We start from the raw sequence: 25827 nt of genomic DNA on the forward strand, positions 1-25827 counted from the left end.
TTGTTCGGCAGCAGCAGCAGCAGCAGTTGCTGCAGCAGCACTACTTTCACAGAAGCTGTAAACACACACAATATCTGATTATTTTTCATTATTGTAGAGGTGTGGCATTTTAGCCAGCATACTATGAACACAGTCTACCAATGCTTCTCTCTGATACATTCTTAGTCCCTCCCACTATGTCACTCCCAACACACCCTGGCCAACTGCATGTTCAACAGCCTAGTTAAAGGGCACAAAGACATCCCGAACAAAGAGATTAGAAGTTATAAAGGGACGGTGGGTTAGAATAGCACATCAAAGAGGTTGAGTGGGTAAGAGAGAGATGTGTACCCTAGCCCAAAATCAAATGCACATTAAATGTGTTTTATCTCAGAAAGCATTCGGAATATGGTATACAACCATAAGAAGTTTTTTTTTTTTTTTTCTAATGAGATTTCCCATAATATCCCTGAATATAGGCCGTACCTCATAGGACACCCTATATAGTGGTACTCCATCCTCTAAAATAATAATAAAGCTGCAATAGTCAAGTTCAATGAGCTGACTTGTACAAGAATTCATGCTCTATCACGAAAGTAGATGTCTGGTGGTAACATTAAAATGGGCAGGCACACAGCCAGTCATTGTTGCTTGCTGTGAATAATCAAATATGCTGGCACAACGCAGCCTTGTGGTCTATGGGTCACACCTTACATGACCACTGATCCCATATGCGTAACATCACCCACAACATGCTTCAAAACAGACATGTGGTGTTTATTCATGCAAGTAATTTTAGGAAAAGAGTACAATAAAGACTGACACTGTCCTGTAATTCTTAACCTCACTGCAGTTATGGCAGACATCTGCAAATAACCCACACATACCTACAACAGCACACGCTTTTATCCAAAAGGTAACAATTATTGTGGTTATCAACACCCACACAGACCTCTAACTATACAGGACAAGTACATCTACCTATTAGAGTCCATGGTAATCTCACATCAAACTTCATTTTTAATTAACTCTTATTCTATGTTTAGTTTATGTAAACAGAGGGGGTCCCTATTTCCATTACATTTTTATTATGTCAATGAAGGCAGAACAACTTATGAGCCTCAGGATATCTAATGCCTCAATTTCAGATGGATTCACTTTCAAATGGTCATTTACAGTTGCTGTGTAATTCCTTTTGAGGCATTTGCTCCTTCGAGAATGAAGTTTCCCTGTTAATACAGCTGAATCCACTTCTTTATAGAGCCACAGAAAGTTGCTTATAAATAATACTTACTATTGAAATTTAACATACCTGGTCCTTTGGATACATCGGCTGCTGATTGGGACTAGGAACTTCAAAGATTGCAATTGGGCAATTAAATCCATCATCTTTCTTTTTAGGCTTCAGAGCATTTAGAAACATCACAGTATTTAAAGGCTCAGGCTGTGCATTTTCTTCACTAAGAACTGAAAAAACAACACATGACAAGTTCCAATAACTTCCTGAAGTATGGAATTGACTAATGTAAATAATAATAATAATAATAATAATAATAATAATAATAATAATAACAAAGAGATAGAGGGGCTGGCCAGTACTTACCTCAGCTCAGTACAGCCGATAGATACACATAAAACGGAACTGAAAATTTACGTTCCTAGCTTTCGGAACAAATGTTCCTTCATCGGGGAGAAGAGATGGGAAAGAAAGGGAAGAAGGGAAAGTAAATTCAGTTACTCACAACCCAGGTTATGAAGCAACAGGGAAAGGAAAATAGGGAGGGTAGCAAGGATGGAGGCATGGTTGTCAGAGGGAAGCCAAAGATATTCTACTGTAAGTACTGTGCCAGCTTCAAACCAAAGAGGATGCATACAGAAGTAAAGAGGTATATAGTATAAAGATAAACACAACTATGTAGGATGAAAAGATGGGTGAATGGCTAAAGAGGAAAGGGAAAGAGGAGAAGACTGAAGAGTGAATGGGAGTGAGGTTGTTTAACGTAGGTTCAGTCCTGGGGGATGGCGGGATGAAAGGATGTGTTGGAGTGCAAGTTCCCATCTCCGCAGTTCACTGATATTGCGGAGACATGGCAATATCCTTTCTTTCAGGAGTGCTAGTTCTGCAAGGTTCGCAGGAGAGCTTCTGTAAAGTATGGAAGGTAGAAGACGAGATACTGGCAGAAGTAAAGCTGTGAGTACCGGGTGTGAGTCGTGCTTCGGTAGCTCAGTTGGTAGAGCACTTGCCCGCGAAAGGCAAAGGTCCCGAGTTCGAGTCTCGGTCGGGCACACAATTTTAATCTGCCAGAAAGTTTCAACAATATAATTCATTACTAGTATTCAAACAATGAAAAATCCAGGATGGAATAATGACAACTTTATGAAAAGGATTGATTGCCACTCACCATATAGTGGAGATGCTGAGTAGCAGGCACAACAAAAATACTATTAAACATGTAGGCTTTCAGCCAGATGGCCTCCTTCTGCAATAGACTCACACCACTGTCTCCGACTAAGAAGGCCTTCTGGCCAAAAGTTTAAGTGTTTAGTAGTATTTTCTTGCGCCTGTCTGCAACTCAACATCTTTGCTATGGTGAGTAGCTTGTTAGTATTCACCCTGAGATATAATACAACTCCCAGCACTATCTCCTGTTGTAATTTTACAGTTTCCTTTATTTCTATGAACTTAATTTCATTAGTCAACAGTAATTTCATTAGTCAACAGTAATTCAAATGTGCAAAGGCCAGCTGGACAATGGGAAACTTTTAAACATATATCTTTAGGTACCGTCAAATGGGGTGATTTCGGACACCGGAGTGAATTCGGACAGTATGGCTTATTTATTCTTTGCCACTGCATAGAAACAAAGAGTTACTTATTTTAACGTCCGTGCACCTGTTATTTTAAGCGCAAGAATGCATTTATCGCTTTTCACGACTTATTTGTTTCCCTACGTGAATAATTGACGAACAGTCTCAGTGTTAAGAATCCATGCATTATCGTAAAATGGAAACTTTCTATTGTTGCACCGAGCGGGAAGTTATTATAACAGTAATCGTCGATGGACTCAGTAGTTAACAGCATTGAGATAATTTATGTACAAGTTTGTCGAGTTTCTCGTGCAAAGTTATAAAATAACGACGGTTTTTGTAAAACTGTGTACTGTGTGAGGTGACTTCGGACAATGCCAAGAATGTATAAGAGCAGGAGAGGTGCTACAGTACGGTGTAATTATGACCCAGAACTTTTAGATAAAGCGGTTCGTGATATTCAGAATGGTAAATTATCATACAGAAAAGCGTGCGATTTGTATGGCATACCTAAATCAACCCTACAAAATAAAGTGCAGAAAGCACATCCGAAAAAAATGGGATGACAGCCAGTGCTAAATAAAGAAGAAGAAGAAATGTTGAAGCAAGGTATCTTGAGGGCTGCACATTGGGGATTTCCCTTCACTAAATTGGATATTAGATATTTATTTAAAGGCTACCTTGCTAAATCTGGCCGAAAAGAGAAGAAATTTCATTACGATCTGCCAGGAGAAGAATGTCTGCATTAATTCCGCGAATGACAGTCAGAAGATCTTTCGGTTCACTTAAGCGAAAATACTAAACGAGCTCTTGCAGAAGTGAACAAAGAGACTTAAGATGTTTTTCTCCGATGTCAAGAGAAAGCTGGAAAATCTTCCACCATGTGTAAAATGTCACCAAAATCAAATAAAAAGCATGTAGAATTTAAAAAAAAGGCAGTAACTGTTTGAATTCACCCTCTATATACTGTAACTTCGCACAGAGATTTAAAAAAAACATGTGTCCGAAATCACCCCAATCCATGGGGTGACTTCAGACACTTTATTTAACTGCCACAGATAAATATACCTACACATATACTTTCTGGTTATGGGATACTTTATTTGTTACACACATACCCTACCACTTCCATAAAAATCAATTTAATCTAACAATATATACGAAAGTTACAATCAAAATAACGACAAAACCGTCCGAAATCACCCCGATAGATGGTCCTTCAACCCATTCCTGTTCAACTACTCCAATACAAAATCCTACCTCCTTGTACTTTATTGGATTGTAACGACATGGTGAATGATCAGAAGACAGACAAGAAACTTAAGAGAGCTCGGATCAATGGAGAGATGCATCAGAATGCAAGTGGGATATTTATCAGTATGGCTCAAAGAGAATTCACGGTGTGCAGCTTCAACACCACTAAACCTTGTCTACCTAATGACAATGGCTATTTCAACTAAACTAAATTACAGATTTAGAAGGTTGAAACACCTAAGATTACTAGTACCAGATGACTAAACTAGCCTGCAAATTTTATCCACCAGATGACTCTATATTGGATTCAATAGTGCATTTTCACTGAAGTAGTGTGTAACAAAAATGCCTTAGAGACTTACAGTAGTTGTATATGCTAATTCACAAGACAAATTTCAATACAGACAACACTTATCATAAAGTGGCAAATGCATGTATCATCTAAGACTGAAATGGCCTCTTGGTGCATATTGACAGGCTGAGTAGTGAATACAAAAGCCATGATGTCCCAGTCACAATTTAAAACAGTGCACTTTAACTGATATGCACTGAGAATGCAGGTGGCCATTTGCAGCAATTTTCTATTGACAAGAGCATTCAAATTAAAGTTTCTGACCAAAACATGCAAACTTTGAAGTCATGAAGGTGGTGCACAACTTTGTTTAGTTTACTTAAAGTCAAAAGTTTTTTTCTTTCTCATCAGTTTCTGTGTAACCTTTTGCCTACGTTTAGTCAGAAACTGGTCTACTCCTAGGCAACAGCTACAGTGCAGTTCATAACAGCTCAGAGGCTTCGATAGTGAATAACTGTTGCATCCCACTTCATCATTTAATATATAATAACAAAATTCATATATGGTGGAGATTTAAAATTATACTATGGCCTGAAATTTTGATATAATAGGTATATTATATAATTGTTGTGAACAGATATACCTGATGAAGTGTATTAAAGAAATAAATAAAATGGACAACACAAAAGTCTATTATTGTATGTATCCTACACTTGCACTGAAAAGCAACCAAAGATGACTAAGAACACAAAGTAATGTGGCAAACTGGTACAATTAACAACTAAATGCACAACAGAACTTACTGTCAGAATGGTAAAATCATTTTCATGCATGCATGACAGTGTAGTATGTCTGCAGACTGAATGTCTTGTGTCCTGGGAACTCTACATTTGATACAACTCATTATTACTGAATTCTGAAGAAAAAAAAATTTAAAACTTGAATCTGAGGCACAAATATGAAACTGTGAAACAATATTTTGATTTTGAACACGTTTCCTGATCAAGTTGTTGAGTTCTGCTTCTAGGTTATTGGCTGTTGTGACCACCCGGACAAATACAAAATTTATTCACTACCCATATATCCCCTCTGACATATGTGGGTTATGATGAGTAATTACTAGGATGTGTTTCTTTACTATCTACTGAAACGTTAACAATTCCCTGGTCTTAACAAATTAAATAATTTGTTAAAGAATACTGCCACTCGCAACAGTATTAAGTTAATTACAAACAAACAAACAAACAAATTGATAACTTACCCTGAAATGATGGTTTAGCAGGGTGAAAGTGATAGGTGCTTTTTTGTTTAACACCACTCCATGGGGTAGGTTTCTTGGTATTTTCTTTTTTCAGCATTTCAAGGTGTGGGACAGTCTGCATTTTATTCACTGACCTTGCTATTCCAGGGTCATTTTCAGCCTATAGCATTCAGAAACAAATTAGCAAACAGATAATTGAGAACATTCATACTTATGGCTCAAAATTAGTCATCAGGTGCAAAAAGGATACATTACACAAACTCTGGAAAAAGAATGAAGGGCAGTCAACTCAGATTTGGTCTTACAAGATTTAAATCAACTGCAGAAAAATAAAGTGAATTCTTTCCCCATGCAAATAAGAAGTAATTCAGATTAGTTGTTCAATAAAGTCTACAGTAGGGTATACAGATGTCTCATTCTGCTTTACGAAGAAATAAATTGAGACCGGCTGTACTAGCCAAAAAGTGCTGTTTAAGTTACTTCCTGATGTCTTAACACTTGTCTTTTCATCTCATCCCTTCTTCTAGCTAATATTTACACATATTTTTACCTCACTAAATCAGAGTGATCTACTCATTCAATGAGGTTTCAGGATTGCTCCAACAGAAACCTATGTACATGTGTCTCCATATCAATTTTAGGTATAAAAACAGTGACTGGCACCAGCAACGTTCAGTGTAAAACTCACCTGAAGATGGTTGAATTTCAGTCAGCCAAAATATTGTGGCAAGTCATCTGGCTCCATGTCAAAAACCTCATGCAATATTCATTATGCTGGGAAAATTCCAAAATCAACTTCCTCATTTCTTATCAGTCCATTTAATAATTTTTAGTATTCTTCAGTGTACATTATATCTCAAAATCTTGCCAAATTAGATTTATTTATTTATTTTTGTTGCCAAATTTGAGGCCTATTTGGTCTAAGTTGGTGTGTTTGTCAAACTCTGCGTAATTTACTAAATTTTGTGTTATTCTTACTAACTGCATCATCACATCAATGTTTGTTACACACGAGATGTAGTCTGTTTAAATTTATACACAAACCTCAACCTTGAGGAGATTACAAGTCAAAATGCTGTTTTTAACATTAAATAATCATCAGTTACAAATATTAGTAAACACCATCATTAGATTTATAACATTTTACAGCAAAATTATAAATTTTTCAATATCATCATAAAATCGCCAGTTTAACGTTGTTTCATTAAAAACTGCTAATTTTGTGTTATTCATTTTTGCGGAATTCTCCTGTCCCTAGTTACATACAGACTTTTGCAACTAATACAAATCGTATGTGGACTGTATTGGGTTTACTTTATTTTAAACATCTTCAGCGGTCAGATTTTTCATTTCCTACTTTATTTTTTATGTTATACACACAGGTGTACTGACTGTATTTTTATCTCCGTATTGTGTATATCTACTTGCATACAAGGTGCAGGTGCACAATACGAAAAGCAAAATACATTCAGGGCCAGTGAAGCTCAACATACTAAAAATCACATCTATGTGTAGAAACACATTAGGAATGAAGTAGGAAACAAAAAGCAGACCAATGCATTTAAATGACACTAAACAAATGTAGTCTAAATAAGATTTTTATAACAGTTCCAAAAGATGGTATGTAATCTATATATTTGAAAAATGTACAGTTAGTTTGTAACAATAGGTTTGTATGTGGCAGGATTCCTTCAGCCAGCCAACGTTCAAAGCTTGGAACTTCTTATGCTGAAATATTCATGAAGATCTAACTACTCAACACAAACTTTAATGCAATATGCCAAAGATTCCAAAATAATGGATCTAAGCACCTCACTAGCAGCTGCAACAGACATGGGTTAAAGCAGCTATCGTCACATTCCTTCTTGTACTCCCCAGCACAAATTTAAAGCAAAAAGTGCTGGTATTATTTATTTCTGTATTATATAAACAAGCAAGAACTCCTTACATGAGAACCAATTCAATGTGATTAAATAAATAGTATACAGTCAAAAACAGTTGTAGTGAACAGTGACTGGGGGGGGGGGGGGGGGGGGGGGGGGGGGGGGGGGGGGGGGGGGGACTGCTCTACTGAATCAGTTGACAACACAGCATATATTTAACACATAGGAAATCTCAAATACAATAAAATTACAATGCAAAAGAGAATTTATCTTATCACCGGTACGCTTTCAGTTTAATGTTCTATACTGACAGGTGAGAATAATATCAATATTTATAATGTACGAAGCAGTAATGAGGATTATGAATTTGGAGTAAGTGCCTTTTAAGGAAAGAAAAACTGTACAGTACCTCATATATGTTGACAGGATCTGTGTTTCTCTGGGGCATTAAGTTTTCTTTGGAATGTAGAGTACCAGGGAAACTTGACTTAACTCTACCACCAATGCGAACACTTGGAACTTTGTGTTTCTTCCCAAAAGTTGTCAAAACATTGCCCACTCTTCTCTCTTCCTCCACAACATTTTCTTCAGGTGCTGCCAGTGATTTATCCAAAACACGTCGTGCCACAGCAATTTCAAAGTTTCTAAAAAGAAAATTTTGTTTCTACATTGATTAATAACAAAAGCATTAGAATCTGTAAATCTTAAACCTATGAAGAAACATCCAACTTACTGTCGAGCACGTATAAGTTCATCTATAGGCTGTGCATTTCTTCCTATGCCCGTAAGGAGTACTTTGTTTGCTTGCTTTAAATCATCATTTTCATACAACTCATATGCCCAATACCTATAAAAAAGTGCACACTGGCTTCCAATTCCATGACAGTGAAGTTGGCTATAAAGTTCTAAAGGATTTTCCAGCTTCTCCAACTATAAAATAAAGAGTCAGGAATGTAGCACTATGTGGAAACATAAGTCATTGAATTACTTCCTTTTAAACTTGGGCTACAAAGCCTTGTCAAATAGAGCAAGATACGTAAATTTAAAATCTGTGGACAAAGTAAATAGGCATAAAACACTACTTGTTTCCTCACAGAAACACTGCATTTGAATATTTGTCTTTCAATAAAATACAACAAACTAACATTTTATGAATTCTCATTATACAATGTTTTGTGTGGGAAATACCACAACTTTTTTACTTTAGTGTGTAAATTCCTCCTTTCCTCCTCATTATTTTCAAAAAACCGAACATAACATCTTAAAAATATGTAGCAATCATTAAACATATACAACCAACCAGATAATTATTATGCAAAAATATAAAATAACAGCTTTTGTCACTTTTTATACAATGGAGAATGTGTCCTAACTAGTACTGCACTACTGAATGGCTGGCAAGATAGGCTACCGGTAAGGATATAGAGGGCAAACAAAAACTTAGTTTCTGGAGGCGATTTTATTTCTACAACCAACTCAAGCAGCTGCAGCAAACACGTTGCGTGGCACTGCCCTCTAACAAAGGTTTATTGCTTAACATCTCAACCAAGCCATAGGTAGCCAGTCTCTCGCTAATCATGAAGCCTTACATGCTGTTGAATAGTAGAGTTTTGTCAGCTTCACATCTGTGATTTGAATTGCTACATTCTGGAGTGGTGTTTGTTATTCATTTACTCTGCTATCTCCACTGTCATTTATCTCTGGAGCTATCTGTTTCATTCTACTGTCTCTATGTTGTCACTAGTTTGAGTTAACATTAATTCTGTTCTACCGCAAAGTAATATAGAAGAATGGCAACAACTGCAGCAACAGCAAGAAAAACAGTGGAAACCGCACCAGCAACAGAAGAACAGCTGTTTTGGCTTCTGAAAAAAACAGCAGCAGTCGGCTTCTCTGATTTGCAGTCCTCCCTATCCAGCATTTGCTTGTTTGGACAAGGTAAACAAGAGCTGGGAGGTCTGTTTCCATTATTTTCTTCTTCACTGCAATTCAAGTCAAATAAATGACCCTGGACATGAGTGTGTGCTCTTACTGTCTTCTAGTACTAAACTAAAAAGTGGTGAAAAAATTACATTCATTACATTCACTCTCGGATCTACATTGTTGCAGCTAGGCTACAGTTTAATCGATCTCTTAAGCAACGTAAGCAATCCTATGCAGCATGGACTGCTGACTCAGAAAGCTTGGCACACTAGAGTGATTTTTGGTTGGTTGGCTGGATTGGAGTCAGTCAGTCAGTCCCTCCAACCTTGGAATAACTAAAACCGATAAAACCTCACACTATAAGAGAGATAAAACAGGCCCCATAAAGAAAGGAGTGGGAAGGCAAAGGGCAGGGGTGAACCACCCACCCCCAGTCGAAGCCAGTACAATTGAGGCGAAAGGGGGAGCAAGACGGTCTGCCATCCCCTCGACCCACCGGTAAGGTTGAAGGTCCCACACTTCAATAAAGTGATAAAAATCCCCATCACGAAGAAATCCTAAAACTAGATCAGTCACTGAGGCATTGTCAGCTAATGCCAGGGGTAGCGAGTCAGGAAAGCTGAAAGTCCGTCACAGGACGGCTAAGTCAGGACAGTCTAGTAAAAGGTGAATCACAGTCAGCATTGATCCACAACGACAGAGAGGGGGGTCCTCACAACGGAGGAGATATCCATGAGTCAGCCAAGCATGGCCAATATGAAGTCAGCAAAGGACGACAGAGGCTTTACGAGAGGCCCGTAAGAAGGACCACCACGTAGTTGTAGAATCCTTTATCACCCTGAGCTTGTTTGGCAAAGACAGTGTGTGCTATTCTGTATTCCAATGTCCCAAAACCCAACGACATAATGCCGAGTGAAGGTTTATTTCCGGAATGCCAATAGCAAGAGATGGCCCGTTAGTAGCCAATTTAACCAGTTGATCAGCAAGTTCATTGCCAGGAATCCCAACGTAGCCTGGGGTCCAACTGAAAACCGCTGAGCATCCACGTTGATCAAGGAGAGAAAGGGAGTCCTGGATAGCTATGACCAATGTGTGGCAAGGGAAGCACTGGCCGATAGCGTGCAAACTGCTCAAGGAGTCACTATATATAGTGAAGGACAGTCCTGAGCAGAAGCAGACATGGTCCAGTGTACACAAGATGGCTACCAATTCTGCAGTAAAAGCACTACAGCCATCTGGCAAGGAACGAAGTTCCATGTGTCTCGCATAGGTGTAAGCATAACCTGTGTGACCAGCAACCATGGAGCCTTCAGTATAAATCACTTCTGAACCCTGGAATTAACTGAGGAGACAGTAGAATTGGTGGCGAAGGGCCTCCGGAGGGATAGAATCCTTTGAATTGATGGAGAGCTCAAGACAGACCTGTGGCTGAGACACACCAAAGATGGGTACGTGCGTGAGTGGAGAAAAGAGGCATTAAAGGTAAGTGCTGGAGCTCAGAAAAATGCGACTGAATGTGGGCAGCCATGTACGCCCACATTGTGGCCGCCACCATGGTGGGTAGATCTCCACGTCTGGATAAAGGAGGCCATAATAAGGGTGCTTTGGGGGTGCAGTGAATGTGGAGCGCGTAAGATATCAGCTGTTGTTGGCACAAGACTCGCAGCAATGGAATCCTCGCCTCTGCGAGAAGCCTAATCTGTGGGCTAGTCAGGAAGGCACCAGTCGCAAGTTGGACCCCACAATGGTGGGTGGGGTCTAGTATCTGCAATGCTGAAGGTGACTCAGAACCATAGACAGGACTACCGTAGTCCAAACGAGACTGGACCAGTGCTTTGTACAATCGCTGGAGAATAGAGCGGTCTGCACCCCGGGTGGGATTGGACAGACATCTAAGAACATTGAGACGTAACCAGAACATCCTCTTCAGCTGGTGAAGATGAGGGAGCGATGTCAACCGGGCATCGAAGACCACACCCAAGAAGCGATGGGTGTCCACCACCTCGAGCGATTGGTCACCGAGGAACAGGTCCGGATGGGGATGGACTGTACGGCAACGGCAGAAATGCATGACACACGACTTGGCCACTGAAAACTGAAAGCCATGGGAGAGAGCCCAAGATTGTGCCCGGTAGATTGCCCCTGTAGACGGCGTTCTGCAGCGCCCATCATTGAGGGCAATAAAGATAAAAAATCGTCCGCATACAAAGAGGGGGCAGCCCCCACCAGTCCATTAATTGTGACGAGAAACAGACGGATGCTCACCCTATGGAACCCCATTTTCTTGCCGATGGGAAGTGCTGTAGGAGGAACCAACTTGGACCCGGAAAGAGTGACAAGGAAAAGTTACAGATAAAAACGGGCAGAGCACCACGAAGGCCCCAGTTGTGAAGGGTGGCGAGGACATGGTGCCGCCAGGTGGTGTCGTAGGCTTATGCAGGTCAAAGAAGACTGCAATGAGGAGTTGCCAATGGGCAAAAGCCGACCGGATAGCAGACTCCAGGTGGACTAAGTTATCCACTGTAGAGCGGCCAAGGCGAAAACCACCTTGAGTCGATGACAAAATTTCGTGAGATTCAAGGATCCAAAACAGCCGCCGACTCACCAGGCGTTCAAGGAGCACACAGAGGGTGTTGGCAAGGCTAGTTGGACAGTAGCTATCCAACTGAAGAGGTGGTTTCACAGGCTTCAACACTGGAATAACAATACTTTCCTGCCACTGGGTAGGAAATACCCCCTCACTGACGGTTGAAAAGGGACAGTATATGACAGTGGCAAGTCACCAATAAGTGATGGAGCATTTGGTTATGTATCTGATCTGGTCCAAGAGCTGTGTCAGGACAAAGGGCGAGGGCGCTGGCGAATTCCCACTCGCTAAATGGGGCTCCAAGCAGCGAGAAACGAAAGACAAAGGCAGTCGTTCCGAGCGCTCTTTACGGAAGAGGAACGTAGGCGGGTACTGAATTGATGCAGAGGCTTGGGTAAAGTTGAGCGAAATGCTCTGCGACAAAGTCCAGATGGGTAAGGACAACAAACACCATGCACAGAAATTCCTGCAACACCGGTAGCAGGACAATGGCCAAAAATTCACCAGAGTTTCGCCCAGAATTGTGAAGAGGGGGTGTGTGGTCCTATGGCAGCCGCATATCGTTCCCAGCAAATCCGTTTCTGAAATTTGATTAGCTAACAGGTCCGGGCACAGAATTGTTTGAAGACCAGAAGGAGAGCAGTAGAAGGGTTAGTGACAGCGCAATTCATCAGGTTGTACGGACTGCCGTTTCACATTGCTTTGAGCCTGGTCCATCTGCATAACCCTGGACCGATCTGCCAGATACGTCATCCAACTGTTTGTTTAAAAATAACCATCTCAAGGCATCTTTTTCATCCACGCAGTGCCGACACCTTGCACAAGATGAGTATTAAGTGTGGCTTCGTTTGACTACAGTAGTCCAAAATAAGTGACCTTTTAGTCATTTATCTCCAAACTGTGGTCTTAATATTTAAATAGCAGTATTTAATTCTTTGATTTTAAGTTAAAATTTAACTTATCAATAAATTGTTATTTCCATGAAATAATAACCAGTTGATTTGTGGGTCTGGTCCTTCAGACTGTCGGATTCACCACTGACGTTATTTTATTTCAATAAAATTAAACACATTTGGTGACAAAAATATGCATTTCCTTGGAGTCGGAAGACAGATTTAAAATGCATTCACTGATTTCAGAAATAACCTCAGAGAAAAGTAGGCCTCTTGAAAGAAGTGTATAAGGCGGTGAAGAGTTGTGCAAACCAGCACTATAGGTGACCGCCAACAAAAAGCTGGTTCTACTATGTCCATTATTGTCAGTTATTACACACTGTTTTATGTCTATTAATTTAGTGGCATTTTGTGTCCGCCTGCTCAGCTGAGTGGTGATGTGTTTGCCTACCATGTAGCAGGCCCACGTTCGATTCCCGGCCGTGATAGAGATTTTCTCCACTAGTGGACCGGGTGTCGTGTTGTCCTCCTCATCATTTCATGATCCCCAACACACAACTCTGCCAATACGGCATCACCTGAATGAAGACTTGCAACCCGGCTTCTGTCATCAATACCATACTATCATTTCATTTTACAGATACTGTGTGATTTTTCTTTCGAGAAATGTATGAGTTCATAGTGTGGAAACAGCCAGTGACTGCCACAATTTTTTTTTTCCTTCTTGTCATCTATACTTTCTAATATACTGTATACTTTCAAAGTGCCAAAATGTACTAGAAATTATAAAGTGTCTATAAAACACCCCACTGCACAATGTATGTGTAGTGAGGCAGTCACAATTCCTGAAATACATTGCCCCTGGGCTCTGGCTTGCCGAGGAGCACCACAGTCCTGGGTCCATGACAAAAATCCGCCACAGTAAGCCACACACAAACAGATACGGTCTGCGGGCAGATCAGTGAGACTAGATCCGGTGGGCAGAGCCTGCACTTTAGTGGGACACAATGGCCTTGCTTCAGATCAGCAGGCCCGATCTGTTAGAGATACCCACAGAAAGGCCTGCGTTTTTGGCCTGTTGTGGAAGTCATTCCTGTGGCCAGCTAGTCACAAGTTTCAGACAGCACGTTGATGAAATGAGACCGTGGTGATCAATCCATGCAACAGATAACTTGCACGAATACTCTGAGAATCAATACTAATGAGGATAGGTAGCAATTCACTGTGAAGATGATCGCTCAGCCACAGATAGACACGTAGAAAAGACAATCACACTCTCACAACGAAATTTTTGGTCACAGCCTTAGTCAGAAAATGAGGGCACACACACTTCCACGTGATTACTCAGACAAACTCGTGCACACATGACCGCCATTTCCAGCTACTGAGTCAATAGTCTCTAAGAATCAGATCCAAACAAACCACTCCTGAAGTCTTCCTGCCTCTTGCAGGCAGCTGCTAGGCTATTGGCAAGAAGGGCAGCACTGACTGCAAGGTGAGGAGAATGGTAAGAAGGGGAGAAGCAGTAGGAATGAGGCAGTAGGGAAACAGTGCACATACTTGGCTGTGCCCAGCCAGTGACACTATATGACATCTCAGTAGACAAACCACGTCATCTACTGAGATATATGATTTTTCCAGTGTTTTTCAAATTTCCCTGATATTGCCCTGATTTCCCATACACATTTGAAATTCCTTGATTTCCACAAATTGTGGCAACCCCGATATTCATAAAGTGAATAGTTTGCATGTTTGCACGGGGTGAATGAAATGTACTGTCACATGCATGTTCCATGCAGGACATGGCAGCTCTGTCCTGTACCTACACATGCTCCTGCTGAAGTGACAGTCGAAAAGTAATTTTCGACAGGCTATAGGGTTCGTACTGAGGCATACAGACAGTCATTTTTCTCATGCTATTTGCGAGCGGAACAGGAAAGGAAATGACTGGTGGTACAGAGTACCCTCCACCAAGCACTGTACTGTGTCTTGTGGATTATGTATGTAGATGTACGAAATGTGATCCAAGGCTTGCTGTTTCAAAACTACCTGCAATTATTAAAATGTTTCAGATCAATATCTTACTGACACTAACAGTACATTGACTGTCAGTCTGCCAGAGGTGGAAAAGTTAGTAATGACAGCAATGCCTCTAAAAACACTACAGATATAAGTTACCTATGAGGGTGGAATGCAATGATAATACGCCAGATATGGAGAACCATCCTTATTATTTGTCAGTCATTTAAAAGAGTCCTATGGCATGATCTGCATTATTATAACATAGCTGGGACACCCCCCCATGAACCATGGACCTTGCCGTTGGTGGGGAGGCTTGCGTGCCTCAGCGATACAGACGGCCGTACCGTAGGTGCAACCACAACGGAGGGGTATCTGTTGAGAGGCCAGACAAACATGGGGTTCCTGAAGAGGGGCAGCAGCCTTTTCAGTAGTTGCAGAGGCAACAGTCTGGATGATTGACTGATCTGGCCTTGTAACATTAACCAAAACTGCCTTGCTGTGCTGGTACTGCGAACGTCTGAAAGCAAGGGGAAACTACAGCCGTAATTTTTCCCGAGGACATGCAGCTTTACTGTATGATTAAATAATGATGGTGCCTTCTTGGGTAAAATATTCCGGAGGTAAAATAGTCCCCCATTCGGATCTCCGGGCGGGGACTACTCAGGGGGACGTCGTTATCAGGAGAAAGAAAACTGGCATTCTATGGATCGGAGCGTGGAATGTCAGATCCCTTAATCGGGCAGGTAGGTTAGAAAATTTAAAAAGAGAAATGGATAGGTTAAAGTTAGATATAGTGGGAATTAGTGAAGTTCGGTGGCAGGAGGAACAAGACTTTTGGTCAGGTGATTACAGGGTTATAAATTCAAAATCAAATACGGGTAATGCAGGAGTAGGTTTAATAATGAATAAAAAAAATAGGAGTGTGGGTTAGCTACTACCAACAGCATAGTGAATGCATTATTGTGGCCAAGATAGACACAAAGCCCATGCCTACTACAGTAGTACAAGTTTACATGCCAACTAGCTCTGCAGATGATGAAGAAATAGATGAAATGTATGACTAGATAAAAGAAATTATTCAGGTAGTGAAGGGAGACGAAAATTTAATGTCATGGGTGACTGGAATTCGTCAGTAGGAAAAGACGAAAATTTAATGTCATGGGTGACTGGAATTCGTCAGTAGGAAAAGGGAGAGAAGGAAACATAGTACGTGAATATGGATTGGGGGGAAGGAATGAAAGAGGAAGCCGCCTTGTAGAATTTTGCACACAGCATAATTTAATCACAGCTAACACTTGGTTCAAGAATCACAAAAGAAGGTTGTATACCTGGAAGAATCCTGGACATACTAAAAGGTAACAGATAGATTATATAATGGTAAGACAGAGATTTAGGAACCAGGTTTTAAATTGTAAGACATTTCCTGGGGCAGATGTGGATTCTGACCACAATCTATTGGTTACGAACTGCAGATTGAAACTGAAGAAACTGCAAAAAGGTGAGAATTTAAGGAGATGGGACCTGGATAAACTGAAAGAACCAGAGGTTGTACAGAGTTTCAGGGAGAGCATAAGGGAACAATTGACAGGAATGGGGGAAAGAAATACAGTAGAAGAAGAATGGGTAGCTCTGAGGGATGAAGTAGTGAAGGCAGCAGACGATCAAGTAGGTAAAAAGACGAGGGCTAATAGAAATCTTTGGGTAACAGAAGAAATATTGAATTTAATTGATGAAAGGAGAAAATATAAAAATGGAGTAAATGAAGCAGGCAAAAAGGAATACAAACGTCTCAAAAATGTTATCGACAGGAAGTGCAGAATGGCTAAGCAGGGATGGCTAGAGGACAAATGTAAGGATGTAGAGGCTTGTCTCACTAGGGTAAGATAGATACTGCCTACAGGAAAATTAAAGAGACCTTTGGAGAGAAGAGAACCACTTGTATGAATATCAAGAGCTCAGATGGCAACCCAGTTCTAAGCAAAGAAGGGAAGGCAGAAAGGTGGACGGAGTATATAGAGGGCCTATACAAGGGCGATGTACTTGAGGACAATATTATGGAAATGGAAGAGGATGTAGATGAAGACGAAATGGGAGATAAGATACTGCGTGAAGAGTTTGACACAGCACTGAAAGACCTGAGTCGAAACAAGGCCCCGGGAGTAGACAACATTCCATTAGAACTACTGATGGCCTCGGGAGAGCCAGTCATGACAAAACTCTACCATCTGGTGGGCACGATGTATGAGACAGGTGAAATACCCTCAGACTTCAAGAAGAATATAATAATTCCAATCCCAAAGAAAGCAGGTGTTGACAGATGTGAAAATTACCGAACTATCAGTTTAATAAGTCACAGCTGCAAAATACTAACGCGAATTCTTTACAGACGAATGGAAAAACTGATAGAAGCCGACCTCGGGGAAGATCAGTTTGGATTCCGTAGAAATGTTGGAACACGTGAGGCAATGCTGACCTTACGACTTATCTTAGTAGAAAGATTAAGGAAAGGCAAACCTACGTTTCTAGCATTTGTAGACAGAGAAAGCTTTTGACAATGTTGACTGGAATACTCTGTTTCAAATTCTGAAGGTGGCAGGGTAAAATACAGGGAGCGAAAGGCTATTTACAATTTGTACAGAAACCAGATGGCAGTTAGAAGAGTCGAGGGGCATGAAAGGGAAGCAGTGGTTGGGAAAGGAGTGAGACAGGGTTGTAGCCTCTCCCCGATGTTATTCAATCTGTATATTGAGGAAGCAGTAAAGGAAACAAAAGAAAAATTCGGAGTAGGTATTAAAATCCAGGGAGAAGAAATAAAAACTTTGAGGTTCGCCGATGACATTGTAATTCTGTCAGAGACAGCAAAGTACTTGGAAGAGCAGTTGAACGGAATGGACATTGTCTTGAAAGGAGGATATAAGATGAACATCAACAAAAGTAAAACGAGGATAATGGAATGTAGTCGAATTCAGTCGGGTGATGCTGAGGGTATTAGATTAGGAAATGAGACAGAGTTTCGCTATTTGGGGAGCAAAATAACTGATGATGGTCGAAGTAGAGAGGATATAAAATGTAGACTGGCAATGGCAAGGACAGCGTTTCTGAAGAAGAGAAATTTGTTAACATCGAGTATAGATTTAAGTGTCAGGAAGTCGTTTCTGAGCGTATTTGTATGGAATGTAGCCATGTATGGAAGTGAAACATGGACGATAACTAGTTTGGACAAGAAGAGAATAGAAGCTTTCGAAATGTGGTGCTACAGAAGAAAGCTGAAGATAAGGTGGGTAGATCACTTAACTAATGAGAAGGTATTGAATAGGATTGGGGAGAAGAGAAGTTTGTGGCACAACCTGACTAGAAGAAGGGATCGGTTGGTAGGACATGTTTTGAGGCATCAAGGGATCACAAATTTAGCATTGGAGGGCACCGTGGAGGGTAAAAATTGTAGAGGGAGACCAAGAGATGAATACACTAAGCAGATTCAGAAGGATGTAGGTTGCAGTAGGTACTGGGAAATGAAGAAGCTTGCACAGGATAGAGTAGCATGGAGAGCTGCATCAAACCAGTCTCAGGACTGAAGACAACAACAACAACAACAACAACAGCTGGGACACTACTCAAATAATGTATGTTACATTTTGCCTGGTCTAGGCCAATAAGTTGTACATTTTACAACAGATCAGTTTGGAATAGCACACATTAAATTTCAATGCAAGTCCTTTTTGTCTATCAAGCTACCTAAAAGAAAACAATATTTGCCACCCATTTAAACCAAACTCTAAAATGTACACAAAAACACCTGGAAGGAGCATGTAAACTCAAAAAAAGTTTCTTAGTAATGCAATGAGCGAAAGTTAGAGATAAACAGAGAGATATGTACAGTCCACATTAACAGTGATGATTATCTGAACAGCGAGAAGGAATCTGCTAACTAGATCATACGAATGTTTCTGAATTGAATGCCCATTGTGAATATGAAAGTATGATGCCTCTGAAATATAAAAAAAGGAGACAAAACTGTAGTTTACAAGACTGTTTACTTTTCAAACCCAGTGGTAAGACAAGTACAATTTACTAGCCTGCCTTTGTAACACAACTGCGGAGGGGTGTGGGGGGGGGGGGGGGGGGGGGGGGGTGTTAATCCCTGATCCTACTAGATGTATTTGTTTTGCCTAAAAACTAAAAATACGCAAAATAAAACTTCCCAAGAACGGAGCTAAAATAAAACTTCAGCTTAAAACTAACTCTCTATCTAACAGGGAACCATCCTTCATGTACGTCATGCAAGTTTTGTTTCTCTAAAAAGACCCTGTCAAAATAATACATCCACTTAGAATTAAATAACATGTTGATCATTTGTTTATCAACCAGTTCACAACTTTTGTTTTACTCACATATTTTATCCAAAGCTTAACAAGCCGGATGTCTTGAAAATATTCCGTTGACTCCTTAAATCGAGTTAAACAATTCTGTAAAAGTGTCATCAGATTTCCTTCTTTTCCATCTTTTGGAAAGCTCTGCTCCACCCATTCAACATACTCAAACCAAATACTTAGTGGATCATCTCCATCATAAGTTCGAAGCAGTAATTCATATTCCCTGAAACAAGTATACAAAATATTAACTGAAACCCAAAATTATCATTTACATAGTGATGTCTTTCACAATCTATAGGCACTCAGTAATTTTGAATAGTGCCACAGAACACTGCTGCAGATAAATCAGAATCATACGTATAACAAGAGGCAACAAGCTAACATTCGTGAGAAGCTCCACATCTGGGGTCCCCAATCTTTTGGCTTACTTGGAGCATATTGGATGAAGAGGAGTATTTTTGGGCCATACATAATATACGTAACATTAAAAACAACTGCTAAGAAAAAGAAAGAAAATCACCTGTTCACACATTTCAGTAGTTTAGAATGTATCAATTTATGATTCTTCATTCCAGAAAAGCAATATGGGAGTAATTAAATTTTACATTTTATATTATAAGTAAGTGCAAATCATAAAATTAGTGTGACACTTTACTTTGAAATTGGGAAACTGAAGTATCAATATCAGGTTCAATCAAAGTGGTTACACTTCTCAGGGTATTCTCAAGGTGTCCATCTGAGAAAATAGCTGTTCACAAATGTACATTCTTCCAAACAAAGATTATATATACAACGTATAACTATGCAGCAAGGGGTATTTCCCTCTGGGCAGGTATCATTTGTCTAATAAAGGTACATGATCCAGTTTTTCTTTCAGTTGGTTGTTAGATTGTAACTTCGTGCATTCCAAAAATTAATTTCATTATACACCTGTAAATTTCTGGTTTCACAGCAGCAGTTAAACAACAGACCAGCTCTTCTGACAGATTAGCCGGTTATATGAATGGGACTCTAGGAGTTCATGTATATAGCACAGGTGGCAATGATAAGAACGGGATGGACCAATGAGATAATAGCACTGTGTGGCAGAAGTTTCAAACTGAAAATACTCAATTTATCCCTGCCTTACAAAAAACAGAATCTCTCTCTCTCTCTCTCTCTCTCTCTCTCTCTCTCTCTCTCTCTCTCTCTCTCTCTCACACACACACACACACACACACACACACACACACACACACACACACACACACACACACACACACACACACACCCCAAGTATGTGATGGACACTCACTTCTTGGGCCACACATACTTGCTTTGGGCAGCATGTGGCCCACAGGTTACAGGTTAGACACCCCTGCTCTATAGTAGCAAATTACCTGCTAAAGCAGATGAAAAACAAAGATCTGCATGAAAACTGCATAAACAGTAATTACTTATGGGATCTACATTTGTAAAATTTTAAAATGTAGCAACTACCTATCTAACCAAAGGATTTTTTTATTGTATTGACTAATATCACATAAGGTGACAGAAAGTATACATGACTATTTAAAGGTATCTGCACTGAGAAACTGCAAGGATGTCATCATCTAATGTAGGCCTATATAAACATTCCTTTATGTTGGATATGGCTTTGTTGTTAAATGAAGAGCCAGGACCTGCCTAAAGTCCAAATCTGTCGTATTTCCTCTACAAAGTTGACCAATATAGATAGCAATCCTAGTTCAACTGCTGTAGCTGACAGCAACAGTGTGAGGGAGAGCATTACCAGTATATATTGAGTGTGACACTAATCAAACAGATCCATTGGCACTATAACCTGATTTAAATTACTTGGTTTCAGACATTTATGGCCCAATGTTGTGACAAGTACTGTCTGCAGGCAGACCCATGCTCACCACAGCAATAGAAAATCACCTTAAAGTGCGTATCTCTTGCAATAATCACGTGAAAAATCTGAAATTGGCATATGGTAAAGTACTCAACAATGTGTGTGTATATCAAAAGTCTTTCTTCATTTTAATGAAGGTCACAGTTATGTTAACTTATGAAATGGGTCAAATATCTACATCCATGAAGCAACATAAAACTTATGTCATATCTATAGAGCTACTGGTCCCACTTAAATACCTTTTTTCACTAATTGCCAAAGTATCTCTGTCGGCAATGAAGCTTTCTATAGCTGTGTATCACATTGTGTACGACATGCATACGCTTCAGAAAATGGCTCCCCCCCCCCCCTCCCCCCACTTTTAAATTCTGTCAGTATGTAACTCTTTAACTCTTAACAAATGGTTTCTTTAGAATTTCTGTTTACTACAAAAATAATCTACAGTTCAATGTATAAAGTGTCAGTCTATAAGGAAACTCCACTCTCCCTCAATTTAGAACACATTCACTGCCTATGGTAAGGTACGTAAAACTACATAAATCTTCTACTAAAGGTGGCAGGCACAATCCTCTGTGCAGCAGAAATAGCAACACAGTGGGAACTGACAATTCTAGGCTCCCAATGGTGTATTGCTAGCGGGACCACACCGGTCCACTAACTGTCAAATGCCAACATGTTTAAATCGTACAATTCACATGAACCTGCAGTCTCCAGGGCTTTGTAAAGGTACAGCACAAGTTTATTAGTTTTGTTAGCTTTACTAGTATGTCTTGGCTTTGTCCCGACACACCCACAAATACAGTTTTGTGAGACATACGCTGTATCTGAATCCATTCAGCAAAATGAGGAGTTTCAGGTATACAACAAAACAGTGGCAACAAAACTTACAAAGTTATGGTGTTCCAAGCAAGCAGCTACTAGTAGTGTAATAAATCTTAGTGGTACCCACATTAACGGTCTTATTCCCACTGTTGTCATTAACCTATGACAATTAGGAAGTTTATCAGCATTTAATACTTCACCACTTTGCAGTCTTTTAGAGAAGAGATATGGGTGTTCAAAAGCCTGTTTCTATTGTGGTCTCTGCTATGTGTAGTTTGTCCTCTACATTAGTCACTATCTATTTTGGTTATTGGGATCTGAATACATCTGAGTTTTTCCATGGTGCTCATCTGAAATAGTTGAGATGTAGAGCTGACACAGTTGGTTAATTCAAAAGTTTTTATATAAAAACAAATGGAATGAACATTTTAAATTAAGAAACAAGTAATTGAACAGATTTATCATTGATATAATTAATGGGATGAACAAACTTCTTATTCATTACAAAACTTATCAAATTAACAAACTGGATATAAAACTTCCTGGCAGATTAAAACTGTGTGCCCGACCGAGACTCGAACTCGGGGCAGGGCGTGAGTCGTACTTGGGTAGCTCAGTTGGTAGAGCACTTGCCCGCGAAAGGAAAAAGGTCCCGAGTTCGAGTCTAGGTCCGGCACACAGTTTTAATCTGCCAGGAAGTTTCATATCAGCGCACACTCCACTGTAGAGTGAAAATTTCATTCTAGAAACTGGATATAGTTATCCTAAGTTCCTGTTCCAAGTTAATTTTCATACAATGCATGGCACTGGCCTAATGAGGGATCATGAAGTCAATGAAATTTGTCCTCTTGTATCCATTAGTGTTAAGAAGGGTCTGACATTGTGATATTTTCACAGTGATCCAGCAGCACAGTTGTGACACTTCTGAGCACCAAGCCTCGCAGTTTGGGGACCACTATTCTTCACGATCCTAATAACTACTCAATTTATTGTAATAAGCAGACTCTTTTCTTTAAGATAAAATAAATAACTATTGGTGGTTACTGTAGTGTAACTATTTCAGTTGAGAATGCTTACATTAATCAGTGATAGGCTAATTCAGATATGTTGGACTACAGCATAAGCAAATTTCATAACCAGAGAGAATGGCAAGCTACAGACCTGCTAATGTAACCTCTAACAACAAGATAACTCAATTAGACAACAGCTTTCAACATAAATAGACGAGCACGTATTGCCCTTTATGTGGACAGGCAGCTTGTTGGTTGCCTTGCCCCTGTAGCCCTGTCTTTGATGAGATAGATGATGCCTGTAACCAGACTGGAGGTGGTCATGGAAGGATGTGTGGGACAGGTCTTGCATTTTGGTGTACTGAATGGATATGAGCCAGGAGGCATAGGGCTGGCTGGGAGCAGGGGTGGAGTAGGGATAGAGAAAGATATTGCGTAGGTTCAGTGGATGGCGGAATACCACTGTAGGGGGATGGGTACGATATTCCTCGGTTCAGTGCACAATGAGAGGTAGCCTAAATCCTGGTGGAGAATGTGATTCAGTTGCTCCAGCTATGGATGGTACTGAGTCATGAGGGGCATGCACCCTTGTGGTCCATCAACAGGTATGTGAGGTAAGATGGTGACAGGAAAGACAAGGCACAGGATATCTGTTCCTGCACAGGGCAGGGATGGTAATTTGTCTGTAAAGGCCCCTTGGTATATTTGGAGAGGTAATGCTCATCACTACAATGCAACAACCACAGTAGGCTTGATACAGACAGAGATACTGATGTAGCCACCTTTGAGATGGAGGTCAACATTGAGGAAGATGACTTATTGGTTTAAGGATGACCAAGTGAAGTGAATGAGGGAGAAGATGTTAAGAATCTTGACCAATGTGGGTAGGGTGTCATCTTCAGATCACAAAGATGGTGGTGGTGGTTGTTGGGATGTTTAAGGGGGACTAAACAGCGAAGGTCATCAGTCCCCCATTCCAAAATCAGGCGAGCCCAAAAGCGACGGAGCAGGTAAAAACCAAAGGGGGAGGAGGCGTCCCCCCAGGCGCTAAAAGAACACAAATGCAGCAACAAACACTACAAACAAGAACAGGACAGAGGCACACCAGACAGAAAGAAACAGACGAAAGGAAGATGGCCGGAGACTGGTTGACTGACCACGAGAACAAAAATGGGAAAGAGTCAACCATCTCACGGCACACCAGAACAGCAACAGACACAAGGACAAAAGACACAGAAAGGGAAAGGTGCAGGACCTCCCTAAATCGAACCATAAAACGGACTACCACGGATAAAATTTAAAACGTCATCAGCCCTGGAGGCGTCGTCAGATAAAACCAAAGCCAAAGTGCCCGGGAGATTAAAAGATTGCCGGAGTGTGCGCAGTCGAGGACACTCCAGCAAAATGTGGCCGACCGTCAGCCGGGACCCACACTGACACAGGGGGGGATCCTCCTGACGCAAGAGATGGCCGTGCGTCAGGTACGTATGGCCGATGCGCAGCCGACACAGGACTACCGAGTCCCTGCGAGAAGCCCGCAGGGAGGAACGCCACACGGCGGTCGTCTCCTTGACAGCCCGCAGTTTATTCGGGGCTGTCATGCCACGCCACTCAGCAGCCCACATCCCAATCAGCTTACGGCGCAACACCATCTGCTGGTCGCGAGCCGTAAGGCCGATCTCCAAAGCCGGGGCGTCGATCGCCCCTTTGGCCAGCCTGTCTACACGTTCGTTCCCTGGGATGCCAACATGACCGGGCGTCCAAACCAGGACCACCGAACGACCAGAACGGGCAATGGCGGAAACAGTCTCCTGAATGGAGGACACCAGAGGAGAGGAGGGATAGCAGCGGTCGATGGCCTGAAGGCTGCTCAGGGAGTCACTGCAGATCACGACGGACCTACCTGGGCAGAAACGCATATGGTCAAGAGCGCGCAATATGGCCACCAGCTCTGCAGTAAAAATACTGCAGCCAGCCGGCAAGGAGCGCTGCTCAACATGAGCAGCATGAGCAAAAGAGTAGGCAGTGCGACCATCAACCAGGGAACCATCAGTGTAGACAGTCTCACAGTCCGAAAATGAGGCGAGGAGAGCAAGAAAACGGCGACGGAGGGCCACAGGCGGAACCGAGTCCTTGGGTCCCTGTGCCAAGTCCAGACGGACGGACGGCCGGGACAAACACCAGGGAGGCGTAGGTGTACGGACCCGGAAGGGAGGCAGAAGAGGGAATGACCCCAGTTCTGACAGCAGGGACTGGACACGGACAGCTATGGAAAGCCCAGACCTAGGGCGCCGTTCGGGCAGATGGAGGACCATAGCAGGGAAAAGCAGGCGACGATTGGGATGATCTGGCGAGCAATGAACATGGACAGCATAGTCGACAAGCAGACGATGGCGGCGAATCCGCAGTGGGGGAACCTCGGCCTCCACCAGTAGACTATCCACGGGGCTGGTGCGAAAAGCGCCAGTGGCAAGCCTAACCCCACAGTGATGTATGGGGTCTAACAACTTTAACACTGAGGGGGACGCAGACCCATAGGCCAGGCTCCCATAATCAAGCCGGGACTGCACAAGGGCTCTGTACAACCGCAGCAGCGTGCAGCGATCTGCACCCCAAGACGTGTGGCTAAGGCAGCGGAGGGCGTTGAGGTGCCGCCAGCATTTTTGCTTCAGCTGAGTAACATGAGGAACCCATGTGAGCCGGGCATCAAACACGAGACCCAAGAAGCGGCAAGTGTCCACCACTTCAAGCAGGTGGCCGTCGAGGTAAAGTGCAGGATGAGGGTGGACCGTCCGACGCCTGCAGAAGTGCATTACTCGAGTCTTG

The 25827-nt window shown here is 41.5% G+C and overlaps 1 protein-coding gene across 2 annotated transcripts in view; it reads right to left on the reverse strand.

Moving 5' to 3' along the window:
- LOC124615616 overlaps positions 1 to 25827 on the reverse strand; it is a 134234-nt gene that overhangs the window by 68106 nt on the left and 40301 nt on the right. For both annotated transcript variants that reach the window (XM_047143622.1, XM_047143621.1), the window contains exons 2-6: positions 19294 to 19498; positions 8211 to 8407; positions 7887 to 8121; positions 5595 to 5754; positions 1292 to 1446 (exon numbers count right to left, since the gene is read on the reverse strand). In XM_047143622.1, the coding sequence (XP_046999578.1) occupies positions 1292 to 1446; positions 5595 to 5754; positions 7887 to 8121; positions 8211 to 8407; positions 19294 to 19498 (952 nt within the window). The remainder of the gene's footprint in view (positions 1 to 1291; positions 1447 to 5594; positions 5755 to 7886; positions 8122 to 8210; positions 8408 to 19293; positions 19499 to 25827) is intronic.

This window comes from Schistocerca americana, chromosome 5 (assembly GCF_021461395.2).
Source record: "Schistocerca americana isolate TAMUIC-IGC-003095 chromosome 5, iqSchAmer2.1, whole genome shotgun sequence".
Taxonomy (NCBI): domain Eukaryota; kingdom Metazoa; phylum Arthropoda; class Insecta; order Orthoptera; family Acrididae; genus Schistocerca; species Schistocerca americana.